This window comes from Purpureocillium lilacinum, assembly GCF_023168085.1.
Source record: "Purpureocillium lilacinum CBS 284.36 DNA, scaffold_3, whole genome shotgun sequence".
NCBI lineage: Eukaryota > Fungi > Ascomycota > Sordariomycetes > Hypocreales > Ophiocordycipitaceae > Purpureocillium > Purpureocillium lilacinum.
In genome coordinates this window covers 2,366,783-2,391,638 of record NW_027072113.1, presented here as the reverse complement: position 1 = coordinate 2,391,638, position 24,856 = coordinate 2,366,783, and the positions used below count along the sequence as shown (strand labels likewise).

Here is a 24,856-nt window from a genome sequence, read left to right as displayed (position 1 = left end):
AAGTGCAATGCTTGACCGGATGACATGAACCGGGGACGCCGGCTGCTGTCCTGCTGTGCTGGCCAGCGGCGATGGCGAAGGCGCGGCGGCGCGGCCAGAAGCGCGTCACTGTTGACGGCCGCCGTGCGCGAATGCAATTGGCGGTGGGTCCGTGGTGCTGACAGTGCGCGGGCGCATGATGTTGATCCAGCGCGGATCATGGGCCGAGACATTCTTTGCGCGGTTGGGATTGCCGAGAATTGGACATTTGCCCAGACATTTGTTGCTGGTCGGCGTTGGTGGCCGGCCCCAATGTATCTGCCGATTCCGCCGTACGTCCTGTGCTGCGGTGCAATATGGCAAAGTACAACATGCATCAGCCTTGTCCCCTCGACCTTCACGAATCCGAATCGAAGCCCTCGCAACCTGCTCCCTCTGAGGCCGTCTACACGTTCTGAATTACTTTGCTACTTTAAAAAAGTAATCATGGTGGTTAGTTACGGCGCATGTAACCCTGCCCAAGGGCGGCCTCTTCTCGCGAGAGCATCCTACCCGGCACGCATGGCGCCTGGCTGTACAAGTTTTTGCCTGCAGGCCAAAACTTCAAAGCTTTTCCCCTCCAACTTGAAAGCCCTGAAGCTGGCCCATCGCATTTTCATGTTTTGGGCCTCCTTAGTATCACCACACCTCGCCGCCATGTTGGCTATGAGCACGGTTTGCGTCCATATAGAGGATTACATGTACCTCGGAATTCTATGTTTCGAGACGTTGATCAAAAGCACTGGCGACGAATCAGCAATGCTTTTGAACTGGAGATTCTCATAAAAAATGCCTTGATCCTCACACCGCGGACCTCGTGCTACGAGGAGCATATGTACGTACATCGAAGCCTGGAAGACTGGACGTTTGCATGTGCACGAGCACATGCATCGCGAATAATGGCGATGGTTGCTTGATTTATCTCCAGTGAGTACGGTGGCAAACTCACGGAGCTTTCCAAGTAAAACATCGATATAAAGCTCAGAAATGAGAGTATTAGTGGCTTCGTTACGACGGACGCGTCCATATCTGGCCTATTGCCTCCGCAGCCAGGAAACCAGAGATTAAGTTGCACCGAAGCTCGTCCTTCCCCGGTGCGGTTTCTCAGCACTACGGTAACATTTATCTCACCATGTCGTCAGTGCTTGACAACACTGAAGTTGGCTTCTGTAAAGAGCTAGATACGGTGCGGGAATGTCGTGGGTTCGTTTAGTCATTGAGTTATCCAACACCATACAGACATGAACCTAGTCTGGTGTCTATAATTACCACTCCCGTACTGTGTCCTCTTTCTTCACAATTCAAACTTGTCTCGAGCTGATACTCATTTCTTTCTTGGTATCAAGGATACTAAACACTATGCAATATGAAAGTACCTTTGAGTTCCTCAGCCAGTGTGCCTGCAATGGATGTTCTCTCGCCTCGGCTTCGAGACTTCAACTTTATCACCGTACGCCGCCGTTCGGCTGTCGTCGGACAATTCCTGCTGACGGCAGCCCCAGTGGGACCAAATCCACAGCTTTCCGTCTGTATACGGGACTTGGTGCCCGTGAGGGAAGTGGCCGGTTTGCCACGCTCGGTGACAACCCCAACTGGGCATGGCGGGTGCACACGGCATGGAGCAGGTCCCGGCATGAGGATTGCAGGATAGGGGCTCTGATCAAGGTTCTGATGCGGCACAGATGCCCGTGAGTCTCTAAAGCTGGTCGGGAAGGTCAGTGGCAGGAGCTTCGCCGCCCCCATGGATCCCGCTGTCTAAATTCCCCGAGCGAGAAGCGAAGTCCGTCACAGATAGACGTGCAGCGGGTTGAGCATCGCGGCTCGGAGCTTGGCATGGCCTCGACCACTTGACAGCCGTGGTGGTTCAAGCGGGGACGGCGTATTCGATAGTCGGGCGAAGCTACGCATTCCTGCATGAATCCTAGCACCAGACCAAAGGGCTCGACAGTTGCTCCGTGCCGCAGCGCGTAAGTCCGCGTCGCGGATGATATTGATTGTCCTTCGCGTGCTGTGTGATCGTCATGGGAGCTTCAGGGGATGAGTTCAGCTCGGACGAATGTCGGTGTCGATGTCGTTGCCGACCGTGACCGAGACCAGGCCGAAGATGGCAGCCGTGTCCATGTCGGCGGAGGTTAGCACGGAGAGGGGGATGCTGGCTGCAGTGTGATGTGGTGAGGGGGGCTGGATGTGGCCGGCTAAGGTGAGGCGGCGAAGGATGGACGAATGGAAGGGGTGTGACATGGGTTGGGATGTGCGCGCTGTGTGACTGCCTGCCAGGGGATCACGGTCAGGGTCAAGGGATGGATCAACAGCTGCAATGTCCCTGAGCGAGGGGAAGCAGAGAGCTTTTGATGTGCCATGGCGGTGATGCTCGGTGTGTTGTGTCCTGTCTTCAAACACTCAATATGTTGCATCGTGACATGCAGGTAGCACTTTGATTAGAAGGCCTCGACTGTGCGCCACTACAGTAAGAACCTCGTTAGCTCGAGATGTTTATCATCCTTGCACCTGGGTTGCCAAGGGCGTAAAGCGTCCTGGCCATGGTGGTCAGGGGCCAGTACCATATTCACGGCGATGAAGCACAGCACAGGCGACGTCGAGGCGATCAGCATCCCATCGCTATTACGCTGAGCATTCGCAAACAAGCTAATATGAGGGAATGGTACTTCGTAGTCAGCTTGCATAAGGTTACCGTCTGACGTCCCCAGCCGGACCAGGCTGGCGCCAGCAAGGGTGTAAGTGACCGGGCCACCGCATCACGGCCCCGCCGCATCGTACAGCTTCCCCGCTCTCACATCGTGTCCACCCCGATAGCCTCGCTTGCCTCGCTCCGATGGCACTGCTCCTACAACTATACGTTCGAGAGCTTGAACGGCAATAAACAGGCTGTTGTTGCTTTTGGCCGCTTGCGAGGCGACGATCAGAGTGCCATGTGGTTGACACTTTAGCCGGTGTAGCGACGGAGGGGTGGCTGCTAGTGAAGCGATGAAGGATAGTACGTGATGTGGTACGGAGTTGCTTGTCCGTCGTGAAGCAGCATTGGGTGCCAGGACGGCGGTCTCGCCACTTGGAAAATGCCCCGAGGGCCGAGTCGACACCAGGACTGGATTCCATGGCCCGGGACGTTTACCGTAAACCTTGAGCGCTGGAGCCCACCCGGTAGGAAACTGCAGGCCCTCCACTGCGGGCATCGAATCGAGGCCCTGCAGCCCCCGTGGCGCCCTAGCGAGAGCGCCTCTGCAGGGTACAGGGGGTTCACTGGGGCACCTGGGCCTTGTAGCGGCGGCGGCGGGGCTCTTCCGTCGCTGTTGGCGGGTGGCCGCGGCGACCCTGGGCACCAAAAACTCCACAAATGAGTCTCCCTCCTCTCCCTCACTCACCTCGCTTCAAATCATTCAGCACAGATTTGCCGTTCAGGTCGTGGGGTTGGCTGCTGGCATGCGGCGCTAGAGGGAGCATCTATGAATTCAATCTGAGGGTTGACGCATGACCGCCATGAATGAATCCATGGGCAGCAGCCCGTCAGCACAGCAGTGAGCGCCGCCAACATCCCCCGGGAGAGGGCGAGACCGACCGAAGCATCCCTCAGGTATCCAGGCTTCTGATCCCTTGACCGAGCTGACGCCGCAGCCGACATCTACACCTCATCCATGGCTACTTGAGCTTGCATACACAGTACTGCACTTGTTTACGGAGATGTGTCGGCGTTGGACGCACCACCACCACCGTCTCTCCAAGGCAACAGCCACGAAGCGGGAGGCTCACCCACGGCTTGCCTTGGCGAAAGCCAGAGAAGGGTACTCTTGGACGCGCCTCTCTTGGCAGGTCCCTGCCCAGCGTTGCGCCCGGAAAAGACGGCACGTTTCTGAGTTGCGTTGCATCGTCTCAGCCCTCCGTCCGTGATGACTGACTGCGTTGTGGGCCTGTCCGTCCATTCGAGCCGCTCTCACCACAGTCGTGCGTTGCGTTGCGTCCAAGTCGTGCTCGGTGTCCTCCCCCCCCAGCGAGCTAGAGCAGCCCAGGTACTGCAGTCAGAGGACCCATCCGCGGCAGTTGCGAAATCGAGACAATCGAGGGACCCGCCTTGATACTACCTTCTTTTTCTCTGCCTTCGTGGTGATGACGGCGACGATGATCCAGTACTGCCGCGTTTCGTCGAAACAGGGACAGCCCGGGGAGCGACGACGGCCTGTGTCTCGGCCGGGAAGGCAGGGGCCAGCCAGCCACACAGCAGCGAAACTCTCCTCCCGTCGCTTGCTTGCACGGGCCTTTGTCCGCGTGCATGGTTGTTCCTCGTGGCGTTTCTCTCAATGGCAGGGCTGGGCGATCGTCGCCTCTGAACGGGCTCCAGAACACAGCACCGAGGGCCCAATGGCTCGTCGTGACACGCCCTCTCCCTTGGCGCATCTCAAGCGTGAGTGGCCAGGCAATCCTGTCTACTTGGTTCCGGGTGTCGAAGCCGAAAAAAGCCACTGGCGCATCCGGCCCCAGCTTTCGGCCGTGTCCACATCACGCATCGCACTACCGACCAGCCCGTCAGCAGCGTCAGCACCGAAAGTACGAGGTTGACATGGGGACCCGCCTTCACCCCAGAAAGAAAGCGAAGGACGGGACACTATTACACTACTGACCCAGAGCCGTTCACCGGGAGTCGTGATAAGGCCCGCTCGGGCGCTGGGACTTACATATGAAGTATGCATTGTCTCGGCGACGGGACGGGATCCGTCGAGGCAGTGCGGCGGCACGACGCGAGAAGGAGCGCAGACTGCAGTTCCCAGATCTGGCAATGCCGCGAAGGATGGCGCTGATGCGAATGGCTGCTTGCCTGCTGCGGCGCACACACACACACACACACGCAGACACCTGGCCACACCTTCTTTCTCCTCCCCCGTCCCGTTCGTGGCAAGCCCCCCCTAGCAAGTAGTTCCTGGGCCGATGTGTCGTCGCCCATTCGTGGGTGGCCGAACGACCTGCTCTCCCCTCACGGTCTGCCCCCGCGTCGTGTAACTCAATCCCGCTCCCCGTGCGCCGGGAGCGATGGTACGGCGAGTGAGAGGGGAGGAGTAAGTGCGTGTGTGTGTGTGCCCGGTTCTGAATGGCGCGGGGGCGTGCGCGTGTCGAGGCTAAACCTGGGGCTTTTGAAGGGCGAATTGCTCTTTGGGAAGTTGGCCGTTGATGCTGGGTCCCGTGCATGATTTGATGGACGAGCCGGGCGATCAGGGAAACGAGAGAACCAAGCAGCCGCGCCCCGAGTATATACTCGGACTGCTGCTCCCCTCTTGACTCTCCAGCATTGTGTTTCGTCGTAATCCCCCTCTTCCTCCCATCCGTGACCTCGTTTCCGTCGTCCCATCCAGCGATATATCGTTCCCCTTACTACCCATGTGCACAACTGGCGACGAGAGAGCTGTTTAAAGCTTCCCGTCCGGACCTCTCAACGCCGAGAGACCGCCGCAGGCCCCCTTTCCTCCTCGCCGCGGTCCAACACCACCAACGCCGAACATCCCGAGCCATCTCCAGGCAGGGCCCCCTTCGTCCAGTCCGTCTCCGACCTTACCCGGGCACGCAGCAGTCGACCCGCCATGAAGAAGGTCCAAAACTTCAAGGCGGGCCTTGTCGAGGCGTACCGGACCGACCCGAACCTCAACAGGGCGCGTAGCTGGGTCGGGCCCATCGCGCGTCGCCTGCCCTCGGCCACGGCGGAGTACCTCGTCGAGAAGCTGCCCGTCGCGAGCTGGCTGCCGCACTATGACTACAAGTGGTTGTTGCGGGATGTCATTGCCGGTATCACGGTGGGCGTGATGCTCATCCCGCAGGGGCTGGCCTACGCTAAGATTGCGACCATTCCTGTCGAGCATGGCCTGTACTCAAGTTGGATCCCCTCGGCATTGTACTTTTTCCTGGGGACGTCTAAGGGTGCGTAAATTCGATGTGAACCGTTTGTGAGTGATGGGTGGCTGACATGGCTCAGAACTGTCCGTCGGCCCGACAAGTATTCTCGGCCTCCTGACGGCAGAGGCCGTGGCGGACATTTCCAAGGAAGGCTATGCGCCGGCCGATATTGCTTCCGGCATCTCGTTCATGGTAGGCGTTTACGCCCTGTGCATCGGCCTTCTCAAGCTCGGCTTTCTGTTCGACTTCGTCTCCGGCCCCGTACTGTCAGGCTGGATCTCGGCAGTGGCCTTGGTCATCGGCCTCGGGCAGGTTGGCTCGCTTGTCGGGCTCAAGACGGGCTCCGGCACTGCGCAGATCATTCGCGACGTGTTGGGCCACCTCGGCCGCATCAAGCCCCTGACACTTGCCATTGGCTTCACGGGCCTCGCGGTTCTCTATGCGCTCGAGAAGATGGGCACAACGTGGGGCAAGAAGAACAAGTGGATCAAGTTCATCAGCACCAGCCGTGCCGTGATTGTGCTCTTCGTCTACACGCTCATCTCGTGGTTGGTGAACCGCAATCTGGATAAAGATTCCTACAAGTGGGACTTGGCGCAGCCTCACACGAACGGCATCCTGGCACCACGCGCACACGACAATGAGCTGTTGTCCAAGGTGTTTGCGCGCTCCTTTGCGCCCCTCATCGCCATGAGCGTGGAGCATCTCGGCGTTGGCAAGGCGTTTGGCCTGCGCAGCAACTACAAGATCGACCAGAGCCAGGAGCTCTTCTACCTGGGCGTGGAGAACATTGTCAACAGCTTCTTTGGGTCCATGACGACTGGCGCCGCCATGTCGCGGACGGCAGTCAATAACTCGTGCGGCGTGCACTCGCCGGTCAACTTTCTCTTCACCGCGGGCTGGATCCTGCTTACACTCTACGAGCTGAGCGGCGTCCTTTACTGGATTCCCAAGGCGACACTATCAGCTATCATTGTGAGTAATAATTCTCTATGCCTCTTATAGCACATGTTTTAACCCGAGAATTATAGATCATGGCGGTTGTGCATTTGATCTCTCCACCACGCCTCTTCTACCGCTACTGGCGCATGAGCTTCATCGACTTTGTCGCCTCGCAGGTCGGTTTCTGGGTGACGCTCTTCACGTCGACGGAAATCGGTCTTGCCGCGTCTGTGGGCTTTAGCATCGTGTACACGCTCCTTCGGCTCGCGTTCCCGCGCTGGGTCGGGCTGTCCCACATGGACACGGAGAACACGCACTGGACGGTACCAAACCACGAGGCGGCATCCAGCGTCGACGTCCCCGCGGACGCATACATGGTGCGCTTCACCGAGGACGTGCTCTTCGCCAACGCAGAGCGCGTCAAGTCGGCCGTCGTCGAGTCAGTCAAGGTGCACTACGAGCCAGCTTCAGACGCGGCGCTGGACGTTTCGGGGGCGGCGCCGGAGCGGCGGTGGAACTCGTACGCCAGCAAGACGGTCGGGCGGGTGCGCAAGCGCAAGGGCATCACGCCGCTGCACGGCGACGTGTGCCCGCTGCGGCACGTGGTGCTGGACTTTGGCATGGTGTCCTTCATCGACATCACGGGCGTGCTGACGCTCATCGAGCTCAAGATGGAGCTGCGGCGCTACGTGGGCAAGGACCTGCAGTTCCGGTTCGTCAACATGTCGGAGCCGGTGAGGGAGCGCTTCGCGCGCTCGCAGTGGGAGCTGGCCAAGGCGGGCGAGGAGCGCACGGGCGAGGCGGACGTCTTGTACCCGACGCTGGAGATGGCGCTGCACCACCGCGGCGACGACAAGATGGAGCTGGTCAAGGAGAAGACGATGGATGTCTAGCCGCGGGGCGACCGTGTATGTATTTGGCGATGACGGACTGTTTATCCTTGTTCTATGTTCATGTTGGTACGAGACACATGCGATACGAAATAGCAAACGGGCGCGGTATGAGCGCCCAGTGAATGACACCACAAAGGTGCTTCTCACCGTACGAGTCCCGAGTCCTCCGTTCCCAGTGCTCACAGCTCACTCCGGGCCCCGTGCGTCCGGCCGTGCACCGGTCATGCATCGGAATGTGCATCGGGACATGCATCGGGACGGCTGCCGGGCCAATCCGGCGTGCCGGCACGAGTGGGGCCGGCCAGGGTCGGGCGAGACTCGGAGGGCGCGCCGATCCACCGAGCCTGCCGTCGCCATTCGCCGCCCCACCGGCCGTCACGATGGGGGCGGGTGCCGCGGAGTCCCCCGACAGCCGTTTATGTTGGCGATTTATCGATAATGACCGTGCCGCGGGACCCATCCCTTCCTTCCTTCACGCAATGGATCCTACCCCGCTGGTGATTTCAAACTTCGACTCCAAGCTGGCTGGTCTTTTAGTTGTCACTCTGCCCAGCGTCTACCTTGCTTGAGAGCGTTGTGTTTTCCAAGCGAAAAGGAGCGCTGACTGTTTTCCCCCCTGCCGTTCAGTAATACGGGTCCCTGGTTGAGAAAAAAAGACAGCTGTGGTCCGAAACACCGAATAACCTCCGACAGCTCACCTTCCACACCATGGCCGCGGTTCAAGAAATGGCGTACCGACCGCGAGGTGTTCCCTCTCGCCACGCAGCGACCTCGGCAGAGGTCATCGTTGTCGGCGGTGGTCTCAGCGGTCTGGCAGCCGCCTACGAGCTCCAGCAGGCCGGCGCGTCATGCCTGCTTCTCGAACGCCGAGAGCGCATTGGCGGCTGGTCCACCGAGGACAGCTTCAGCGACGCCCACGTCCGCGTCTTGGAGCTCGCTCGCAGCCTGGGCCTGGATATCCAGCGTCATCTCGTCAGTGGGCGTGACGCAGTGGAAGGGCTGGGAGCCTCCCACGCAGACGGCACACCCAGCGTACGTCTTCCTGGTGGGTGCATGCGGTATCGAGGGTTCGCGCTGACCATTCTGTAGTTGAGCGAGGACGATCTGCGTTCGTACACGCGCATTGTCGACAACATCGAGGAGCTCAGCCAGCGCGTCGACGTCAACCACCCTGCGCAGATGCTCCCCAACTACGGCGCCATGTCGGCCCACGAGCTCGTCGTTTCGCACGGCGCGACGCCCTCCGTCCAGAAGCTTGCCAGCGCCTGGACTTACGCCCTTTTCGGCCTCTCGGCGCGAGAAGTTGGCGCCCTGTCCTTCTTGCTGCACTGCAAGTGCTCGGGCGGCCTCGTTCGGGCTCTTGAGGGTCTCGGCAGTGGCAGCAGTAGATGGCGTATAGCGGGCAGCGCGGGAGCAGAGCAACAGCTGCGCGAGGCGCTCGCGGCTCAGCTCCGCCCCGGAACTGTCCGCCTGGGAGAGGCCGTGGAGCGTGTCGACCAGACTTCCGAGAGCCGGTGTATCGTGTCAACGAAGTCAGGCGGTGTATTTCAGTGCGCCAAGGTCGTGCTCGCGAGCGCGGCGGCACAGTGCCGAGACGTCGAGCTGGCGCCGTTGCTGAGCGAGGGCAAGCAGTGGCTGGCGAGCGCGCCATCTGGGTTCCTCGCCGCGGTGCGTCTGTCGTACGAGCAGCCGTGGTGGCAGGAGCGCGGGCTCTCGGGCTGGGGCATTGGTGTCGACGGCCCGGTCTGCCTGGTCAAGGACACGTCGCGCGACGAGGAGGAAGGATACTCGCTGACATGCATTGTCGCGGGCGAACCGGGAAGGGAGCTCTGGCGGTGGGAGGTTGCCGACAGACAGGCATGCGTCGTCAAGCATGTGGAGAGCATTTTCGGATGCGACGTGCCCGCGCCGTTCTCCATCGTCGAGCTTGAGCAGCAGGCGCCCAGCCTTGCTGTGCCTGCCGCCGGCCTGCGGGCTCTGGAGGAGGACCAGTGGCGACCGGAAGGCAATGTCTTCTTCGCTGGCGGCGAGACAGGCTTCGTGTGGAGAGGGCACGCGGAGGGGGCGCTTGCGGCCGGCTCACGAGTGGCAGATGAGGTAGTCCGCGCCATCAGTCCATCTGCCGATGAGCTTTTGTCCAGGCTCTAAGTAAGAGCGGACATGGAGCGTGGCACAACTGAGCGCTTGTCGCTGTAAGTTAAACACCTTTCTGATATGCTTGAAATGATTATATACATGTACTATTTACAATATGGTATGAAAGGTACGGAAGAATCCCTGCTGAGGAGTGGTAGAGGCTGAGCCCCCTGACTGCCGCCAATGCTACTTTGTGCATGTGGTTGTGACATGCGATGGCTTAGTTGTTCGGGCCGTGAACGATCCATGACAGATTAAAACGGCGCCAGATGATGGCGCGGTGATCATCCTTGTCACACTTGGTCTGGCAAAAGTCGGTCTCAACAAGGGCGCCGATCTTCCAGTCCTTGGTCTTGGTCATGCTCGAGTAGCCGCCCTCGTTGCCGACGCCGGCGACGGGTACGTCGCTCATGGACCGGCCGTACGTCCACTTGGCGGCGTCGCCGTCGTAGCTGATGCGCACGCGCATGTGGCGGCGGCTCGTCTTGTGGGCCGAGTTGAGGAAGACGACACGCGAGGGCGCCTTGGGCTCCTTGAAGTTATAGAAGAGCGTAGAGCCCTCGCATCCGGGGTCGGGCAGGCCCTTGTCGAGCGAGAAGGCGGAGAGGGACGTCAGCGACCCGCGCGCCACCTTGCGGTAGCCATGTTCCTTGGGGGAGCGGTCGTTGCGGTACAGCTTCCCGTCGGGGGTCTGCGCGATGGTGCCCTCGGAGCCAGCGCCCGCAAGGCTCTGGTATGTCCACGTCCGCTTGCCGGGCGTGCCGCGGCCGATGATGTTGCGGCCGTCGGCGGGGATGACGATCTCGCCCGACTTGAGCACGATGCCGTTGCCCGGGCCGACGGCGTCCCAGGCCTTGCCTTCGGGCGTCAGCTGCTTGGTCATGTCGACGGGCTTGGACCACGTCGCGCCGTCGTCGCGGCTCTCCGTGAGGAAGATGTGGCGGCGGCCCTCCCAGCTCTTGTTGATTCCCTTGGTGCGCTTGCCGTTGGGGAGAACGTCACCGCCGTTCTGGCTGTACTCGCCGCCGTTCCAGCTCAAGAATAGGTAGATGGTAGTGCCGTCTACCACGGCCGTCGGGTTGCCCCAGGTGCCGTCGCCGGAGCCGACGACCTCCTTGAGACCCTCCCAGTCGGAGGGGTTGACACCATTGTTCGTCGCCGTCTTGGTGCGCTTGTACACGAGGTTGATGTCGCCGAAGTCGCGGTTGTCGTGGCGGCGGCCCTCGGCGAAAGCGAGGATGCGGCCCGTGCTGGTGGTGACGACGCTGGGGATGCGGAACGAGTGGAAGCCGATGCCGCTGGCCAGCTTGTCGGCGCCGGCCATGTTGGAGCTGCGGAAAAGCGGGAAGGCCTTGTGGTACTGCGCCGTGTCCTTGGCGGGATCGACGACCTTGGCCGACGCGAGGTTGAAGGAGAGGACGGCAAGGAGCAGGGCTCCGAGCCAGTGCTTGAACGACGTGACTGCCATGGCTGAGTTGGTCTGCCAGAAACGGTCTGTTGTTGCACCAGTCAGGGGAGTGCCGTCTTCTTGCGTGCCAAAGGCAGTAAACTTATATAACGATCCATGCCTGTGGTCGGATGTTGAATATGGCCGAGCTTATCGTACTCAGCCTCTGCCAGAGCGCGACACGGGGTTCAAGCGGCGTCCGATTCGGGTAATGCGGTGCTTGAACGCGACCGGATCCCCTGTACAGAATAAGCTTATTCCTTTAGGAAAGGCGGCGCGAATCGGTGTTGAGCCCCTTTCCGGACTCCGTGAGCCTTACCGCCATCAGTGTCTGCGTTGACCAAACGCCAGCTGAGCCGCATGAAGCCCAGGGACACGCGACCAGTGAGACGCCATCGCCTTAAAGCATTTCCAGCACTGTTCTCACAATTTCTGTAGCATACCCGGCTCTTCCTAAAGCCGAGGAGCAGCAGGCTGTCTGGGCTCATCGTCAATGCATGTGTTCAAGTGTCACCGATTAGACACGCATGTGCCGCCGTCTTCGTGCTGTCCTGCGCTGCCTCACACGGACAGCGACATCTTTCGCAACATTGCCAGAACATCGGTCCTGTCAGCGCATTCCATCAAAATCTCCAGCGCAGTGCATACTGGATGGGGGTAAACGGCATCTGAGCCTCAACATCGTCGAGCACTGAGAGCCAGTGATGCAAACACGTGGGCGGCGACTCCTTTATTTATAGCCCGGCTACCCTTGTCGCTGACAGCCGCTAGCTCGCCGGCATCTGGGGGACTCTGTGGCATATGCGCCAGTAGCTCCGGCGCTCTGGCCAATCGCGCGACCTTGGGTGAGCCGGGTGAGCCATGCAGGTCAGCGATGTAGGTGTGATCGCGCGACCTGGCTGAGCTCGGCACCTCTGAAGCGCAGGAGGACGGGCGGCTGGCTCAGCGCCTGGGTTGGTTGCATTTCATTCATGTTGGTTCTCGTCACGCGCATGGACAGAGCTGCCTCGAGGCCCTCGACCGGATATATGGATGTGCGGTCAATCTCGCCGTCCCGACGGCTCCAACCTCAAACCAGAGCAAGCCAGCACCATCGGCTCGCTGAGCCCATGAGCTGTTCGACCAGACGGCCCTATCAATCGCCGGTGGCAGGCCTCTACTCGACATCTACGAATACTGCTTCGGGATTACGCGGCGTAAAGAATAGCTGGTGTTCCAACCGACGCGCAACCAGCGATAAGGGGTTGCGTCGCAGGGCATGAACTAACCCTTCAAGTCAGCCTTTGGCTGAATCAAGAGTGAAGTGGAAACAAACGCAGCCCTCTTCGGTGAGCTGATGACATCGTTCGATGACATTCGGACACGTCAATTTACCTGCGACTAACCCTCCTGTCATTGTTTAGATTGTCTAACGAGAGATGGATTGGACAAGCACCGTGCTGATACAGACGTTATGGCCGTCGGGGAGACGCAAGTGCATTTCACGTCCTCAGCAAGCCCAGCCTCGCCAACGACTCCGCAGTTGCTACAATAGCATCCTCCCTATTTCTTGGCTTCCATCCCAGCAGCTTGACAGCCTTCTCATTTGTGCCCTCCTTCCACCTGCCCAGCTGCGGCGCCACCGATGCCACTTCTCTGTCGAAGAGTGCTGTAAATTTAAGCAAAAGATTCGGAATGACCCTCGTTGGCGTCTTCGTCGCCAAGTTCGGTGACCTCTCCTTCAGCGTGATGGCGATCTCCTGCACAGTCATTGACTTCGGAGAGATGGCGATGAAACGCTCTCCAGCAGCAGCAGGGTTTGTCATGGCCAGCAAGTGCAGCGAAGCAACATCCCGGACGTCCACAATGCCAAATACCAAGTTCGGGCAGCCCGGGAGTTCGCCGTTTAGAAGTCGTTGGATGAGGAGGATGCTGGCAGAGGTGTCTGCACTTAGAATAGGACCAAAGATAGCCGCAGGGTTTATGACGCTAAGCTCAAGCCCTTCGCCTTCCGGAGACTCAATAAAGTCCCAGGCAGCACGCTCAGCAAGTGTCTTCGATTTCGCATACGGCGAGACGTCTGAACCAGCAGTGTTCGTCCAAGAGTCCTCTGTAAAGGGAGCTGCCTGCTGCGGGTGCCCGTAGCTGACTGCTGCGAAGGAGGAGGTCATGACGACCCGCCTGACGCCGGCAGCCTTGGCAGCTCGGAGAACTCGGAGCGCACCATCTCTGGCGGGAATGATAAGGTCATCCTCATGCTTAGGGGTTCCGGGAGGAAATGGGGAGGCGACATGCAAGACGTATGTGCAGCCGGAGACCGCTTGCTCCCAGCCGTCATCCTTGGTCAGGTCAGCCCCTGCAAAAGACAGTCGATCGAGTGATGCCTCCTCAATACGGCCGCTCTTCTTCAATACATCCCTGAGGGCAGAGGACTTGGAGATGGACCGTATAGTGGTTCGAACGTTGTAGCCGGCATTAAGCAGATCGATGATGCAGTAAGAGCCCACAAAACCTGAGCCGCCAGTGACAAGGACAAGAATTTGCGACGGTGAAGCCATTTTGTGCTGAGAGGAGAATTGTGTTTTTGAATAGGGAGCTGCCGGTTTGCTTTGACGACTCTGGGTATATATCACTCCCTCGCATGGTGCAAAAAATTTGACCTGTTGTGCGTCCCAACCCGGTGATAGAGCCCCGAATGCCGGTTTGAGTTCTGAATTCCGATTCTCCTATCGCTGCAGCTTGACGCTACCTGTCGTTGTCGGGCTATATCTAGGCGTTGCAAAGCGATACACCGTTTCGGGATTGTCAATCTCGCTCCGCCAACCCCAGACGTGACTCAATTGGGTTGGGCGCGCGGCTTGAACCATGGTCATTTCGGTGAAGCCGAGGCCATAGACGGAATTACCCGTCACGTTCCTCGCCCGTCTGCTGCACCTATAGTGGTCAATGCCGTAGGGTTGCCAGTTGCCAGGCGGGGCGAATTCCACCGATCTGGTGCGGACACTCCGCCACCTACGCCACCTGTATCACAATCTGCCGGCGATACAAGGGCCTCTCCTTACCGTAATATGGGTCTGCAACAGTATCCTCGGTGAACGAGAACGAAGTTTTCCAGATGTGAAATGTGACGAATGGTAATGCCGGTAAACTGCAGGCTTTAGACCATAGGTCGCCAACTCGAACCTGTTCGCCAAACATACCAAAGGATATCGGACTGGATAAATCCAAAACAATATCTCAAATTGAAACAAACTGCGTGAGAGCGAATCTAACTCCAACCATACCGCCCAGTTCATCACGATATTTGAACTCAACCGCACAGGATATAACCCAAGCATCTGCGAAAGCTCCTCAGTAGATGCTGACATTCTATTTGTAAAACTCTGCCAGTTTTCCCATACAGCAGGGTTTACTGCGACCTTGGAGGCTAGGGGCCGGCTGGGCATTGTCTGTCGCTAGAAACTGGCTGGTCGGGATTCAAAGTTGTGGCGATCCTCAATTCCGAAGCAAAGGTCGACCAGGACACCACCATTCGGACTCTCCGTAATCGACTGAGATACCTTGTTGGCCGCTCGGCTCGGAGGATAGTTCCATATCGAGCACCCTGTGCCGCCAAGTAAAAAACGGTCGGGATGGGTGCCTGTCGGGCCCCATGTGACTGCCTTCGCAGAGGGTCATGAGTTTGGCATTTTTTCGACGTAACGTGTACTTATGCAAAGGCCAGAAGATCAGATGTTCATTCCTTTGCGATCGGTCCGGAGGACCTCGACCTGCTGAAGGCGTAGGAATCTGGTAACATGTTATCTCCTGAAGATAATTCTCATCAATTGACGCGATTCCAACTGTGATCCCTCTGGAACGTTCGATGATGGTAGAGGTGGAAACGGACCGGATGGAAGCCACTCATGAATACGAGACACCAGACATGAAGCCCGTGCGTGCAGCAGTCCAATTTGCGACGGCAACGGAACGGCTCGACTTGGCTATTCTTTATTGCTCGTCAAGAGGAAGAAAGGTCGCAGTTATCTTAACAGCGATGTCGAATTGGGCCGGGCCGCCTGGAGCCTCCTCGACTGTGACGGTATATCCTCTGACAGATTCGTTGACACCATTAGCCCCACGACTACGATGGTAGCCTCGGCAACTCGTGGACTACTATCCCAACCTTTCCGACTACGTTTGCTGACATATCCCGTGCCTTGTACCAATCGTTATAATCGTTTTGTCGTTGGGTGTGGTCCGGCACCGCGTCCGAAGGCTGAACCCTGGCTTCTCGTGATGAAGAAGCTACAAGCGGTTCTTCGCAGTTATCAGCTGAACCTCCGTCCTGACCTGGGTTCGTATGCACCGAGTTCAGTAGCACCGGGGCCACTAGATCTGCGTTCAGGTCGCACAGACGTTGCAGCACGCTCTTAAAGTCATCCAGCAAGATATTATCCGAGAGGCACTTGAAGACGAGTGCCAATTTCCAGTAGGGATTGATTCTGTCGTGGCGTTTAGTGAAGTGGGTGAGAAGCTAGCAATTTGGTACGTACCCATCTGTACCGCTCAATCCCCGGATGACTGACGATAAAATGTCCATGATGGTGAAACTTATAGCCAGCAATATTGCGCCGACCATGATCACAAATCTTGTAGAGCGCCCTATCAACGTGACGAATTTCAAGCTGTAACTCTTATTAATCACCTGGAATAGAGTAAAACAACTGAAGATCCACCAAGGGTCTCTCATCAATGGCTCATATGGGCGAACGGCCCGGTATAATGTACTGTAGTTGTTGAAGTAGCGAAAGTTGTTGAATATCTCGAAGATGAGTGCAGGTATTGTCATCGCAAGCGTCGTCAGATACGTCCAGCGTACCCATTCACAATATCGTGGCCCAAATAGCGGCCGGGGTCCGGTGAAGAATGGCTTTATCTTCATCCACGCCGCAACATTATGCGTGAAATAGGAGCAATAAAGAAGTGCTGCCGTGGACGAGAGATAAAACCCATAGCCATGAAATGACATGAAGCAGAAGGTGCCATGGCTCATCGCAAGCAGCAACTGACTCCGTTAGCGGGATGCACCTACGTCGTCTCGACAACTCGTCACTTACTTCGAGTAGAATGACCTTGTGCAGAAGGACACCTTTTCTCATATTCGCGACGGTGATAATTACCATGATCAGCAAGGCGCCGAACATGAAGCCTTCGCCCCATCCCTCCAGAATATATGCCTCTTTGTCATCTACATCTCGCCAGTTTCCAAAAGTAGGACGATCACGACGGTGGTGTGGAAAACTTGTTGGTTCTTGGTGGAGAGCCCATACCGTTGGAGCCATGGCGCGTGGATAGTCATAATGTTTGGGCGGTCGATGGCTTAGTGAGATTTAAGTCGACAGTGACGTTGGCTGTTGCATTGCAAGGAATCACGGGCTCATGAGATGGCAGCCATTGTGTAGTGCTTGCGGTCCCTTTTGATTGCATCAGGCATCAACCTGCGAGTGACTGAAGTTGTGGTTCTAGCGGCGGGTGGGCCAATATCGACCCGAGATTGGGGAGCAATTGTGGCTTTCCACAGCGTGGTACACGGACAGACATGCGGTCCCTGGATGCCTGGGACCCCCCATCCAACCGCAGTGGCACGAAGGATTCTTAGTTGCGCCACAAAAGTAGAGTTCAGCTACCCGCCGAATTAGAGTCGTCAACTCCGCAAACGCCACAGCTCCAACCAACACACTCCCCACTTCCATTATTCTCGTTGCCACTACACGGCAGGCGAAGTGCAGCTCCCTCCGTCCGCTCGTAGACAAGCCACGGTCCGATCCATGACTTGGCCTTACCCCAGCTTTTCTTTTTATTGCTTCTGCCTAAGAATAGCCAGTAAAATGAAGTGTAATGGCCATAGCGAATCCACATCAACAGTCCACCGGCCCGTCTGCAGCGGGACAATGGTTCCACCTTGCCCGTCTGGGCACCACATCCTTTTACGAGTAGTAGACGCACGTTGACTAGGCCACCGAATGACACCACATGAACTGGTGAAGCCTGTGCGTCACTGGACGCGCTCCAACCGCCCCAGCTTGAACCGACCAGTAACGACGACTCGGCCCCAAACGCCCTTGGACGGCTGCCGGCAGGTAGTCCCCAGGACAATGCGAGCCATCTCATTTGTCTGGGCTTTGGCGCAGGCGCCTCATGCTCAGTGCCCCCCCGGCCACAGAAGGCAAGATGATATGATCCTTCAAACTCGTTGCAAGATTATGCGCCAGGTCGTTGACAGTTCTCTCCTTTGACAAAGTCCAATCACGGTGCATATTGCGGTGCGGACACTACGAAGTATTGGCTACGCACTATGACCCGAGGGGCAAGTTGCAGGCAGCAGCATTCCGCAACAATTGATTCGCTGGAATTTCCCGTCACCTGGTCCCTTGCCGTCCGTCTGGGCGGCAGCGGCCAGATGGGCAGCGTGTAGTGTTCCTGGAACAGCGTTGCAGGGCTGCCATGGAACGAGGACAGAGTCATGGCCTGGGATAGTGATTGATCAGGCGTAACTGGTGGCGGTTTTGCAGCTGCTTCACCATCCACCGCGATGATCTTGCGCCGAAATGGGGCTGAAATCGTGTCTCTAGCCGATTTGGAGGCGAGTCAGGTCATCAGCTGCTGCTGCCTGGCCCGAAGCCCACGACCCCCCGGCACCCCAGGGAAACGGTTGCTGATTTTTTCTCAGATTTTCCAGAGGACATACCTGCAATTGCGCTCCGAAAGACACCTTTGTGAGGTGCTGGGAAGGACTCATTCAAGTGGAGCATGCCCGCTCAGGACGGTGCGTCTTCGAGGGTGTACACACAATTGCAAAATGTGGCTGTATTTGACGGCCATTGATGGTCACAGTGCCACGTCAAACGTGCCATAGCAATTTGCTAGTGGTTGGACATGGGGAAACGCAACTTCCAACATGACAGCTCATCCTTGGCCGCGATAAGATTGGAGCAGCCCATCCAGGCCAGGAGAGCACGCGGGCCTTGGTGGCCGAATATTCGTGCATGAACTGTTCCAGCAAGGACTAGGCCAGACGGTGGCGAATGCGACCACTCAACATGTCCGTCCCGAACTCGGGCTCCCAGGACATGGGAAATGCAAGTACGGCCCATGCGGGAAATTGGGACCGGCAGCGTCTCCCATTGAAACCAGATCCACGGTATCCCAGCCGTTCCAATCATAAACGTACAAGACATACAACGTTTCCACACAGATCGTTCGGAAGCGTAGGCGCAGAGAAGCTTCATCATGCATCGTGCTTGACGGGCCTTCATATAGGGTTGTGTATCGCATGCCAATCTAGCCAGTTGGCAAAACTGACGGACGACAAAATGGGCGGGCGGGCCCTGCTGAGCTCTGCAAGTGTATTCCAGACCCGATCGGGTTTCCATTGGATTCTGGGCTGTGACTCGCCGGTGATTGATAATGCAAGCGTTCCCAGCAACGAGGGTATCGACAACGACGGCCAGCGCCTGAAGACGAGCTTCTCCGAGAACATCAATGGCGAGATCAAGAACCCCCTCCAGGGCATTCCACGGGAGGCCCTCCTCGATAGCCAGCGCCGCCACACAACCCGCAGGTAGCCACCCTGTCCATTCCATTAGATTTTCCATCGTCGCTGGATTTCATCGGAGACAATCGGTACATGTCTCTTTGCCTGATCCCGTAGATTTTGGCCATCGTCCATGCAATGGCCATGCCAAGTGTGTCGTCTCATCCATCTACCTAGTACCTTCTCCTGTCATGTCAAACCACTGTCCGCCGCAAACAATAATGCAAATGCTGCACCACGGCCAAGTGACTCCGTTGTCAAGTATCCAGCCCGACTATATGTTCCGAATGCACTGCATCAAGGTCGTAAACGAGGCTGTCTGACTGCAGATTGGTGAAGACGCAGGTGCTAGCTTCCCGGGCAACACGCTGACACTCGACGCAGGAAGCCTCTCCGAACTCCTGCGCGTTCCCGATGAAGCCATGCATGCCTATGAGAGGGCCGCGCACGCCAATTGCGACGTCTAGAGCCTTTTCCCATTGCTACTATAGGGGTTGGCAAGTTGGTAGAGTAGGGCTTTGTCTCAATCCTGCCACGGTACGAGCCAACCAGACTTGCATGACTTGAGCGCGCTCGATTGTGTAAGCTGCTCGGCTCGCTCGCCGTCCCAAAAGACCATACCAAACCACCTCCAAGAGTCAAGTGCACTCTTAGTCTTTTCGTATTCTCGTCGGTTTGCGCTGCTTGGCGGACATGCCTTCACCAGGTCACGACCCCATCGAGATGTTTCGTGTCCTCGGAGCGCATCGTCCCAAGCCCAGGGTTTGCTGCTCGTACTGGTTTCCTGTCTAAAGTCGGTGGCGGCGATATTGCCAGCCAACTCTTGGCTGCTCTGTGAAGAAGTTGGTATTGCAAAGCGGTGACTTCCCTTGAAGATGTTAAAGAAACCATAGCTTGCGGATAGGCGGCCACTATAAACCTCTCCCTCCTGACATACACTGTCAAGTAGAGAGCTGTCTAAATCGAGAGCACGCTTTATCTTCGTGGCGAATTCCTCGAGGCCGGGGGCGTAGTGCTGCCACCAGAAGTACCAGCGCGGGGGAGTGTGCCCGCTATTGTGGTCTTGCTTCTTCACCTGGTACTCTGCCAGCGATACGACGAGCTGGCTTAGAAACTCGTCCATATCCGAGATCTGTTGCAATTCCCATGGGTGAAAGAGCGAAAGGACGTCTCTGGAGAATCGGTGATAATCGCGGGGTTCCCAGTACTTTCCCTCGTGGATATGCTTGAGCAGTTGGCAGCGCAGGACAGCCTGTGCAATCCGGCCACGTTCGGTCCGACTCAGACGCGGCTGAGGGGGAGGACGCTCCACTGGAGTTGGATCCAGCCTATGCGCGAAATATTGAAAGCGGAAGTAGCTGAAGAGGTCGACGTAGAATTGGGCGAGCCGTGTGACGCGGACCAGGGCAAGTGCCATATCAGCATTTAGAGTCGTTACCCATGGCGCGCTAGTGACATGCAAGCGAGCTCTATAGTCTTGGACAGCTGCGTCGACTTTGCGCTCGCGGTCCTCGCCGTCGAACCCGGAGGTTTGCGCGAGTGAGGCAGCGTCTCGAATTGCAGGCCCGAGAATGTTGCTGACGACGTGCAGGAGCACGGTGGCCTTGGCGGAGAGAAAAGCATGAAGAAAGATCGGCGAGGCACGGATAAAGGAGGCAAGGTCGCTAAAAGAGTCGCATGCGGCTAAAATTGCAATAAGAACATCGGCATTAAGAGACTCCAGCGTATGAAGCCGAGTGTGCCTATTCATACTGACGGCATGTAGAAGGAGATGGAAAAGGGCGTAGGCAGCGGATGTTAGACAGCTCGGTCTTATAAGACGCGCGGCGGCGCGGGGTATAATATGAGTCGCCCATAGCCCGCTTTACAGTAGGTAATTTACATGTGCTGTATTCTCAAGGATAATCTCGAACACGCTGCTTCCGCCTCCGGAATGGGCGCCCGCCCCAATCGGGTAAGACGCCCTTGCCGCTCTTTGGCTGCGATTCTTCTACGTGACCACAGGCTACCCCTCGTCGCGAGCGCAACAGCTTGTCAACATAAATATCGAGATGCCCCTCCTGCTGTCTTTCCATGTACATTCGACTTGCGTAGCCGTCTCAAAGCCGCCGTTGCGATGCGCCTACCCTTCCTCCTTTCCTTTTGACCCAAATGAGAAAGTTCAAGCATTAGGACGACATGCTTGTACATTCCCACCACCCTCAACCCCTGTGGAATCCGATAGAACAGAATATAGGAGTGACTCGTCCAGGCCGCTGGATGTACTGTATAAACGCAAGACATATGGAAGTCTCAGACCTTCGTCGTGTTATAATGTTCTCTCACCTTGCATGTGGTGACAGGCTGGCGACCTCTAGGGCAAGAGATTAGCACGTGGCCACGTCGTTGTCGCTCCATTGGCTGTAAACTTGGTCCTTATCGAATTGATAGATTCAAGTGGATGCCACCTGGCATGCTAAAGTGGACGCCGGGAAAAGACACAGCCATATCTGCTCCTCATGCCAGATATTGCGCTGCTAAGTAGGGCACATCGGGACAATGAGGCAATAGGAAGCATTATCGCTAACGGTGTGGCTATAGCGCCTAATTTCCTTGCTACTCTAGATACAAGTCTTTAGGCTTACGGTCCGACGCGACTCGCTAGCACTTTAGCGAGGGCTATATCTGCTCAACGTAGGATAGTTATCTATATCGACCTATCCAAAGGGTGTTTATAGAGCAGCTTGCCGATGTCTATGTCCGTATGCCTTGTGATAGATGGGTCCAAGACTTCTAGGGTTCCTCCCCTCCCAGATCATGATGGTGTACGAGTAGACGCGACTATTATCGACGATATGCTAGTAGATTACATATTTCCTAGTAGCTAAAATACGGATATTGGTTGCTAGATATATCGTCTCGGTCGCATGACGGTCGCGCGACATTTCGGGGCGGCTCGCCCCAGTCATCCATGCTTTGCTCAGGTAGCTCGCGCGACCCCACCGGAGCTAAATCCGCATCTTCCACTGAGTCGGCAGGGACTGGATGGAGTAATACACACTGCGAACGAGGTGCGGCGTGCCTTAGTCCTGCAGATCTATAATTATAAATCTTCAAGTTGAATGACGCTCTGCAAGGGATTGAGCTGTGAACAAATCCGGCTCAATCAAGATCGTCCTTGCATTGGGGATGAGCGGCCGCAAATATGCCTTGCTATTGCTTGTCATTGCTGAGCGTGTCAATCGCGATGGACGAGGCAAGGTTCAGCTTGTCAATTGACATCTAAACGAAGCGCCGGCTTGTCCCGCGTGTGCGTCTTCGATAACCAAAATTGAGCGCAAGTACAGGCAATACATCCTAAACACTGTATTACAAGCATCGTCGTGAGCCTTTCTCAACCTTCTTGAACTTTAATGTTAACAGCGTACAAAGTATTTCACAAGCTCAATTCCAAACGCCAACCACTAAGCCTACGTGCTTCTCCCAACTCCAACCCCAAGCAGAAAATACAGAACCGCATCGCTATGGTAATTCTTGCAGTTCGCCGCTGTACGGCGAAGGCTTTCTGTTGATGCGTGAACCGGGATGCCGCTCATCGCCAGCCAACTCGAAGTCGAAGCCGTCCCAAGGGCCCTTTGCTGTAGTGCCTACGACCTCCGCAGGTGCGTGGGGTTGAAGCATGCCCGCGATCTTTACATCGTCATTGGGATATGACCCATTTTGCGCGTTCTGGCCCTGTGCCACCTCGGTCTGTCGTGCGCGTTGGGATTTGCGCCTCCAGAGGAAAACAGCAGCGCAAGCACAAATTATCACACCAACTCCGGCTCCAGCGCCGATGCCGACCTTCGCACCCGTTGAAAGCCCGGAGCTCGGAGGCGCAGCGCCCGGGCCGTTGGACACTGTGCCGTTGGAACCCGTGCTGTTGTTGGGCCCCGGCGCTTTTAATTCCGTCCAAACACCGTCCCAGGATGATGCCCAATCGCTGCCGCCGCTGTAAATGTTGGTGTCGCCCTTGAGGATGCTGACGACGTTGGAGCCGGCTTGGAATTTTGGCCCCGGGGCCTGAGCCAACCACCACCTCTTCCGTTCCCAGTTGGCACCCATGAAGGCATCCTGGAAGAAGGCTCGTCCAAGCACGTAAGAGCCCGTCCCCCCTGTGCTGCAGGGAAAGTAAGGGGTCGGTTTATGGGACAGCGGAGGGGCCAACGTCAGGTTCAGATGGTGGAACGGGACATTGACGGTCAGCTCCTTGTTGGCGCTGCTCAAGGTAAAGGTCAAAGCCGATGCGGAGCGCACAATCTGGTCGTACTTGGGGTCCTCGGTGTTCCAAAGGTAGAGCCCCAGGGACGCGTTGTAGTGGACAGGGAGGTTGGCGGCGATGCTATCGCAGGTCGACCTTGGGAGTGTCAAGTAGGGACTGCAAGCATCCAAACGGACAGAAACGCCCGACGAGAGTGAGGTATTGCCGCCAGCCAAGAGGCCATCTTTCGATTCGAAGGCAAAGGGCGAAACGCCTCTCACGACGCGAATGCCAATGTCTTTTAGGGGGATCGCATCCGTAAAGACACCGTCCATGCCGAGAACGTCTCCCACCACGCGATTTCGATCGTATCCGCCGTACAGCAACGAGCCAGTCATGGCCGAGCTCGATATAGCCGAGCCAACGTGCATGCCAAAGGAACTGGACGGCGTGCTGCGATGTCTTGACAGGTACCACGGGATGACGCTGGCGTTTATGGCAGGTGCATCATCTTGGGTATAAGTCTGGTTGACGGCCTCTGCTCCAACGCTCAGACAGCCGGCAAAGATGGGGTACCAGACACCGCCGGGGTACGCAATCATTTGCGACTCCAGCAAGCTCAGCGTCGTATTTGCAATGACACAGTCCTCGCAGCCCAGGTCAATCGTGTCAATGAACATGCTAGTCTTGTTCCCCTTGACCTCCGCGCCGGCAAGAAAGTCCTGCGCGTCTGGCTTGTACTGGATCCCGGCGAGGTTCTTCTGGATGGCCTCGTCTTTCGAGTACGTCCCAGCCCCGCAGTGGCTGATGGACGCATTGTACGCGCAGTAGTCGGAGGTGATGACATAGCTCTGATAATTGCGGCCGGGGAAGAGCGCAACGGTTTGGCCCAACGTACCGAGCTTGACCTCAACGGCGTTCCAGGGACCATCGGGACCGATGGGCGTGTCATGCCAGGTTGCCGCTTTGGGGTTAGCATCGGCAACGGCGCCGGATGCAAGGGCGAGGACAACGAGAGGGAGCGTGTTGGTGGCGGCATAGTTTGGAAGCATGGCCATTGACTCGAATGGTGAATTACTCGTCCCTCGTTCAAGGACATGGGGTCTCGAGTTAAAGTGCATTCATGCTGAGGCAACGAAAATGTGAAACCTTGACAGACGAGCAAGAAAATTGAGAAGAAAAATTGAGGTGACCATCTTCAAGTGTTGGTCAATAAGGATGAATTTTGAGCTGAGAACATGAGCGTGAATTGTGTTACCCAGCACGGATCACAGCTGCACATCCTGCTACCAGCGTCGCACTTGCCAGGACGTCCAGCTAGCCATACAAAGTACATTTGAAGTGGTACGAGCGCTACGCACTACTCGGCCTGAAACCTGCAGCCTCACCGGTGTCCAATGTATGTATATGCTCATACGACCAGGGACGTAGGAGGCATGTTGGCTCGCTTCCGCACCGTGATCAATGCTCCTCATAGGCCTGTGGCTCCCTGGCATCCTTCTCATTCGCTGTCCCACATGCTAAATTCGGCAATCAGGCGCGCGGGAAGCATTTCGCCCTGCATGGGATGTTGTGCAACCACAGACGGGGCCTCACACAAGCAACCACGAAGCTTAAAGGCGGGTAAGGAAATAAGCTGTGCTACGTGAGCCCGAGTTCAGGGTGGCACTGATGGGACATTTTCGCAGCAAACTCTGCCCCTGACCTTGCCCCGGGACCCGACTGGGATTCGCATTCCTCCCGGTCGAAACTTT

General features: G+C 57.1%; 5 protein-coding genes across 5 annotated transcripts; 2 read left to right on the top strand and 3 right to left on the bottom strand.

The window, feature by feature from the left end:
- Window positions 1-5,600: 5,600 nt before the first annotated feature.
- PLICBS_004306 (uncharacterized protein) lies at window positions 5,601-7,745 on the top strand (the record flags this gene model as incomplete). Its single annotated transcript, XM_018326969.1, has 3 exons — window positions 5,601-5,934; window positions 5,990-6,885; window positions 6,942-7,745. 3 exons carry the CDS (start codon window positions 5,601-5,603, stop codon window positions 7,743-7,745), a joined length of 2,034 nt encoding a protein of 677 aa, XP_018174431.1.
- A 708-nt stretch (window positions 7,746-8,453) lies between these two features.
- Window positions 8,454-9,893, top strand: PLICBS_004305 (uncharacterized protein; the record flags this gene model as incomplete). The annotated part of the gene is made up of 2 exons (XM_018326970.1): window positions 8,454-8,777; window positions 8,835-9,893. The coding sequence occupies 2 exons, from the start codon at window positions 8,454-8,456 to the stop codon at window positions 9,891-9,893; spliced, it is 1,383 nt and encodes a 460-aa protein (XP_018174432.1).
- Window positions 9,894-10,101: 208 nt separating this feature from the next.
- PLICBS_004304 (uncharacterized protein) lies at window positions 10,102-11,349 on the bottom strand (the record flags this gene model as incomplete). Its single annotated transcript, XM_018326971.1, has 1 exon — window positions 10,102-11,349. One exon carries the CDS (start codon window positions 11,347-11,349, stop codon window positions 10,102-10,104), a length of 1,248 nt encoding a protein of 415 aa, XP_018174433.1.
- Window positions 11,350-12,809: 1,460 nt separating this feature from the next.
- On the bottom strand, window positions 12,810-13,865 carry PLICBS_004303 (uncharacterized protein; the record flags this gene model as incomplete). Its single annotated transcript, XM_018326972.1, has 1 exon — window positions 12,810-13,865. The coding sequence occupies one exon, from the start codon at window positions 13,863-13,865 to the stop codon at window positions 12,810-12,812; it is 1,056 nt and encodes a 351-aa protein (XP_018174434.1).
- An 8,519-nt stretch (window positions 13,866-22,384) lies between these two features.
- PLICBS_004302 (uncharacterized protein) lies at window positions 22,385-24,160 on the bottom strand (the record flags this gene model as incomplete). The annotated part of the gene is made up of 1 exon (XM_065600486.1): window positions 22,385-24,160. The coding sequence occupies one exon, from the start codon at window positions 24,158-24,160 to the stop codon at window positions 22,385-22,387; it is 1,776 nt and encodes a 591-aa protein (XP_065456558.1).
- Between the last annotated feature and the right edge of the window lie 696 nt (window positions 24,161-24,856).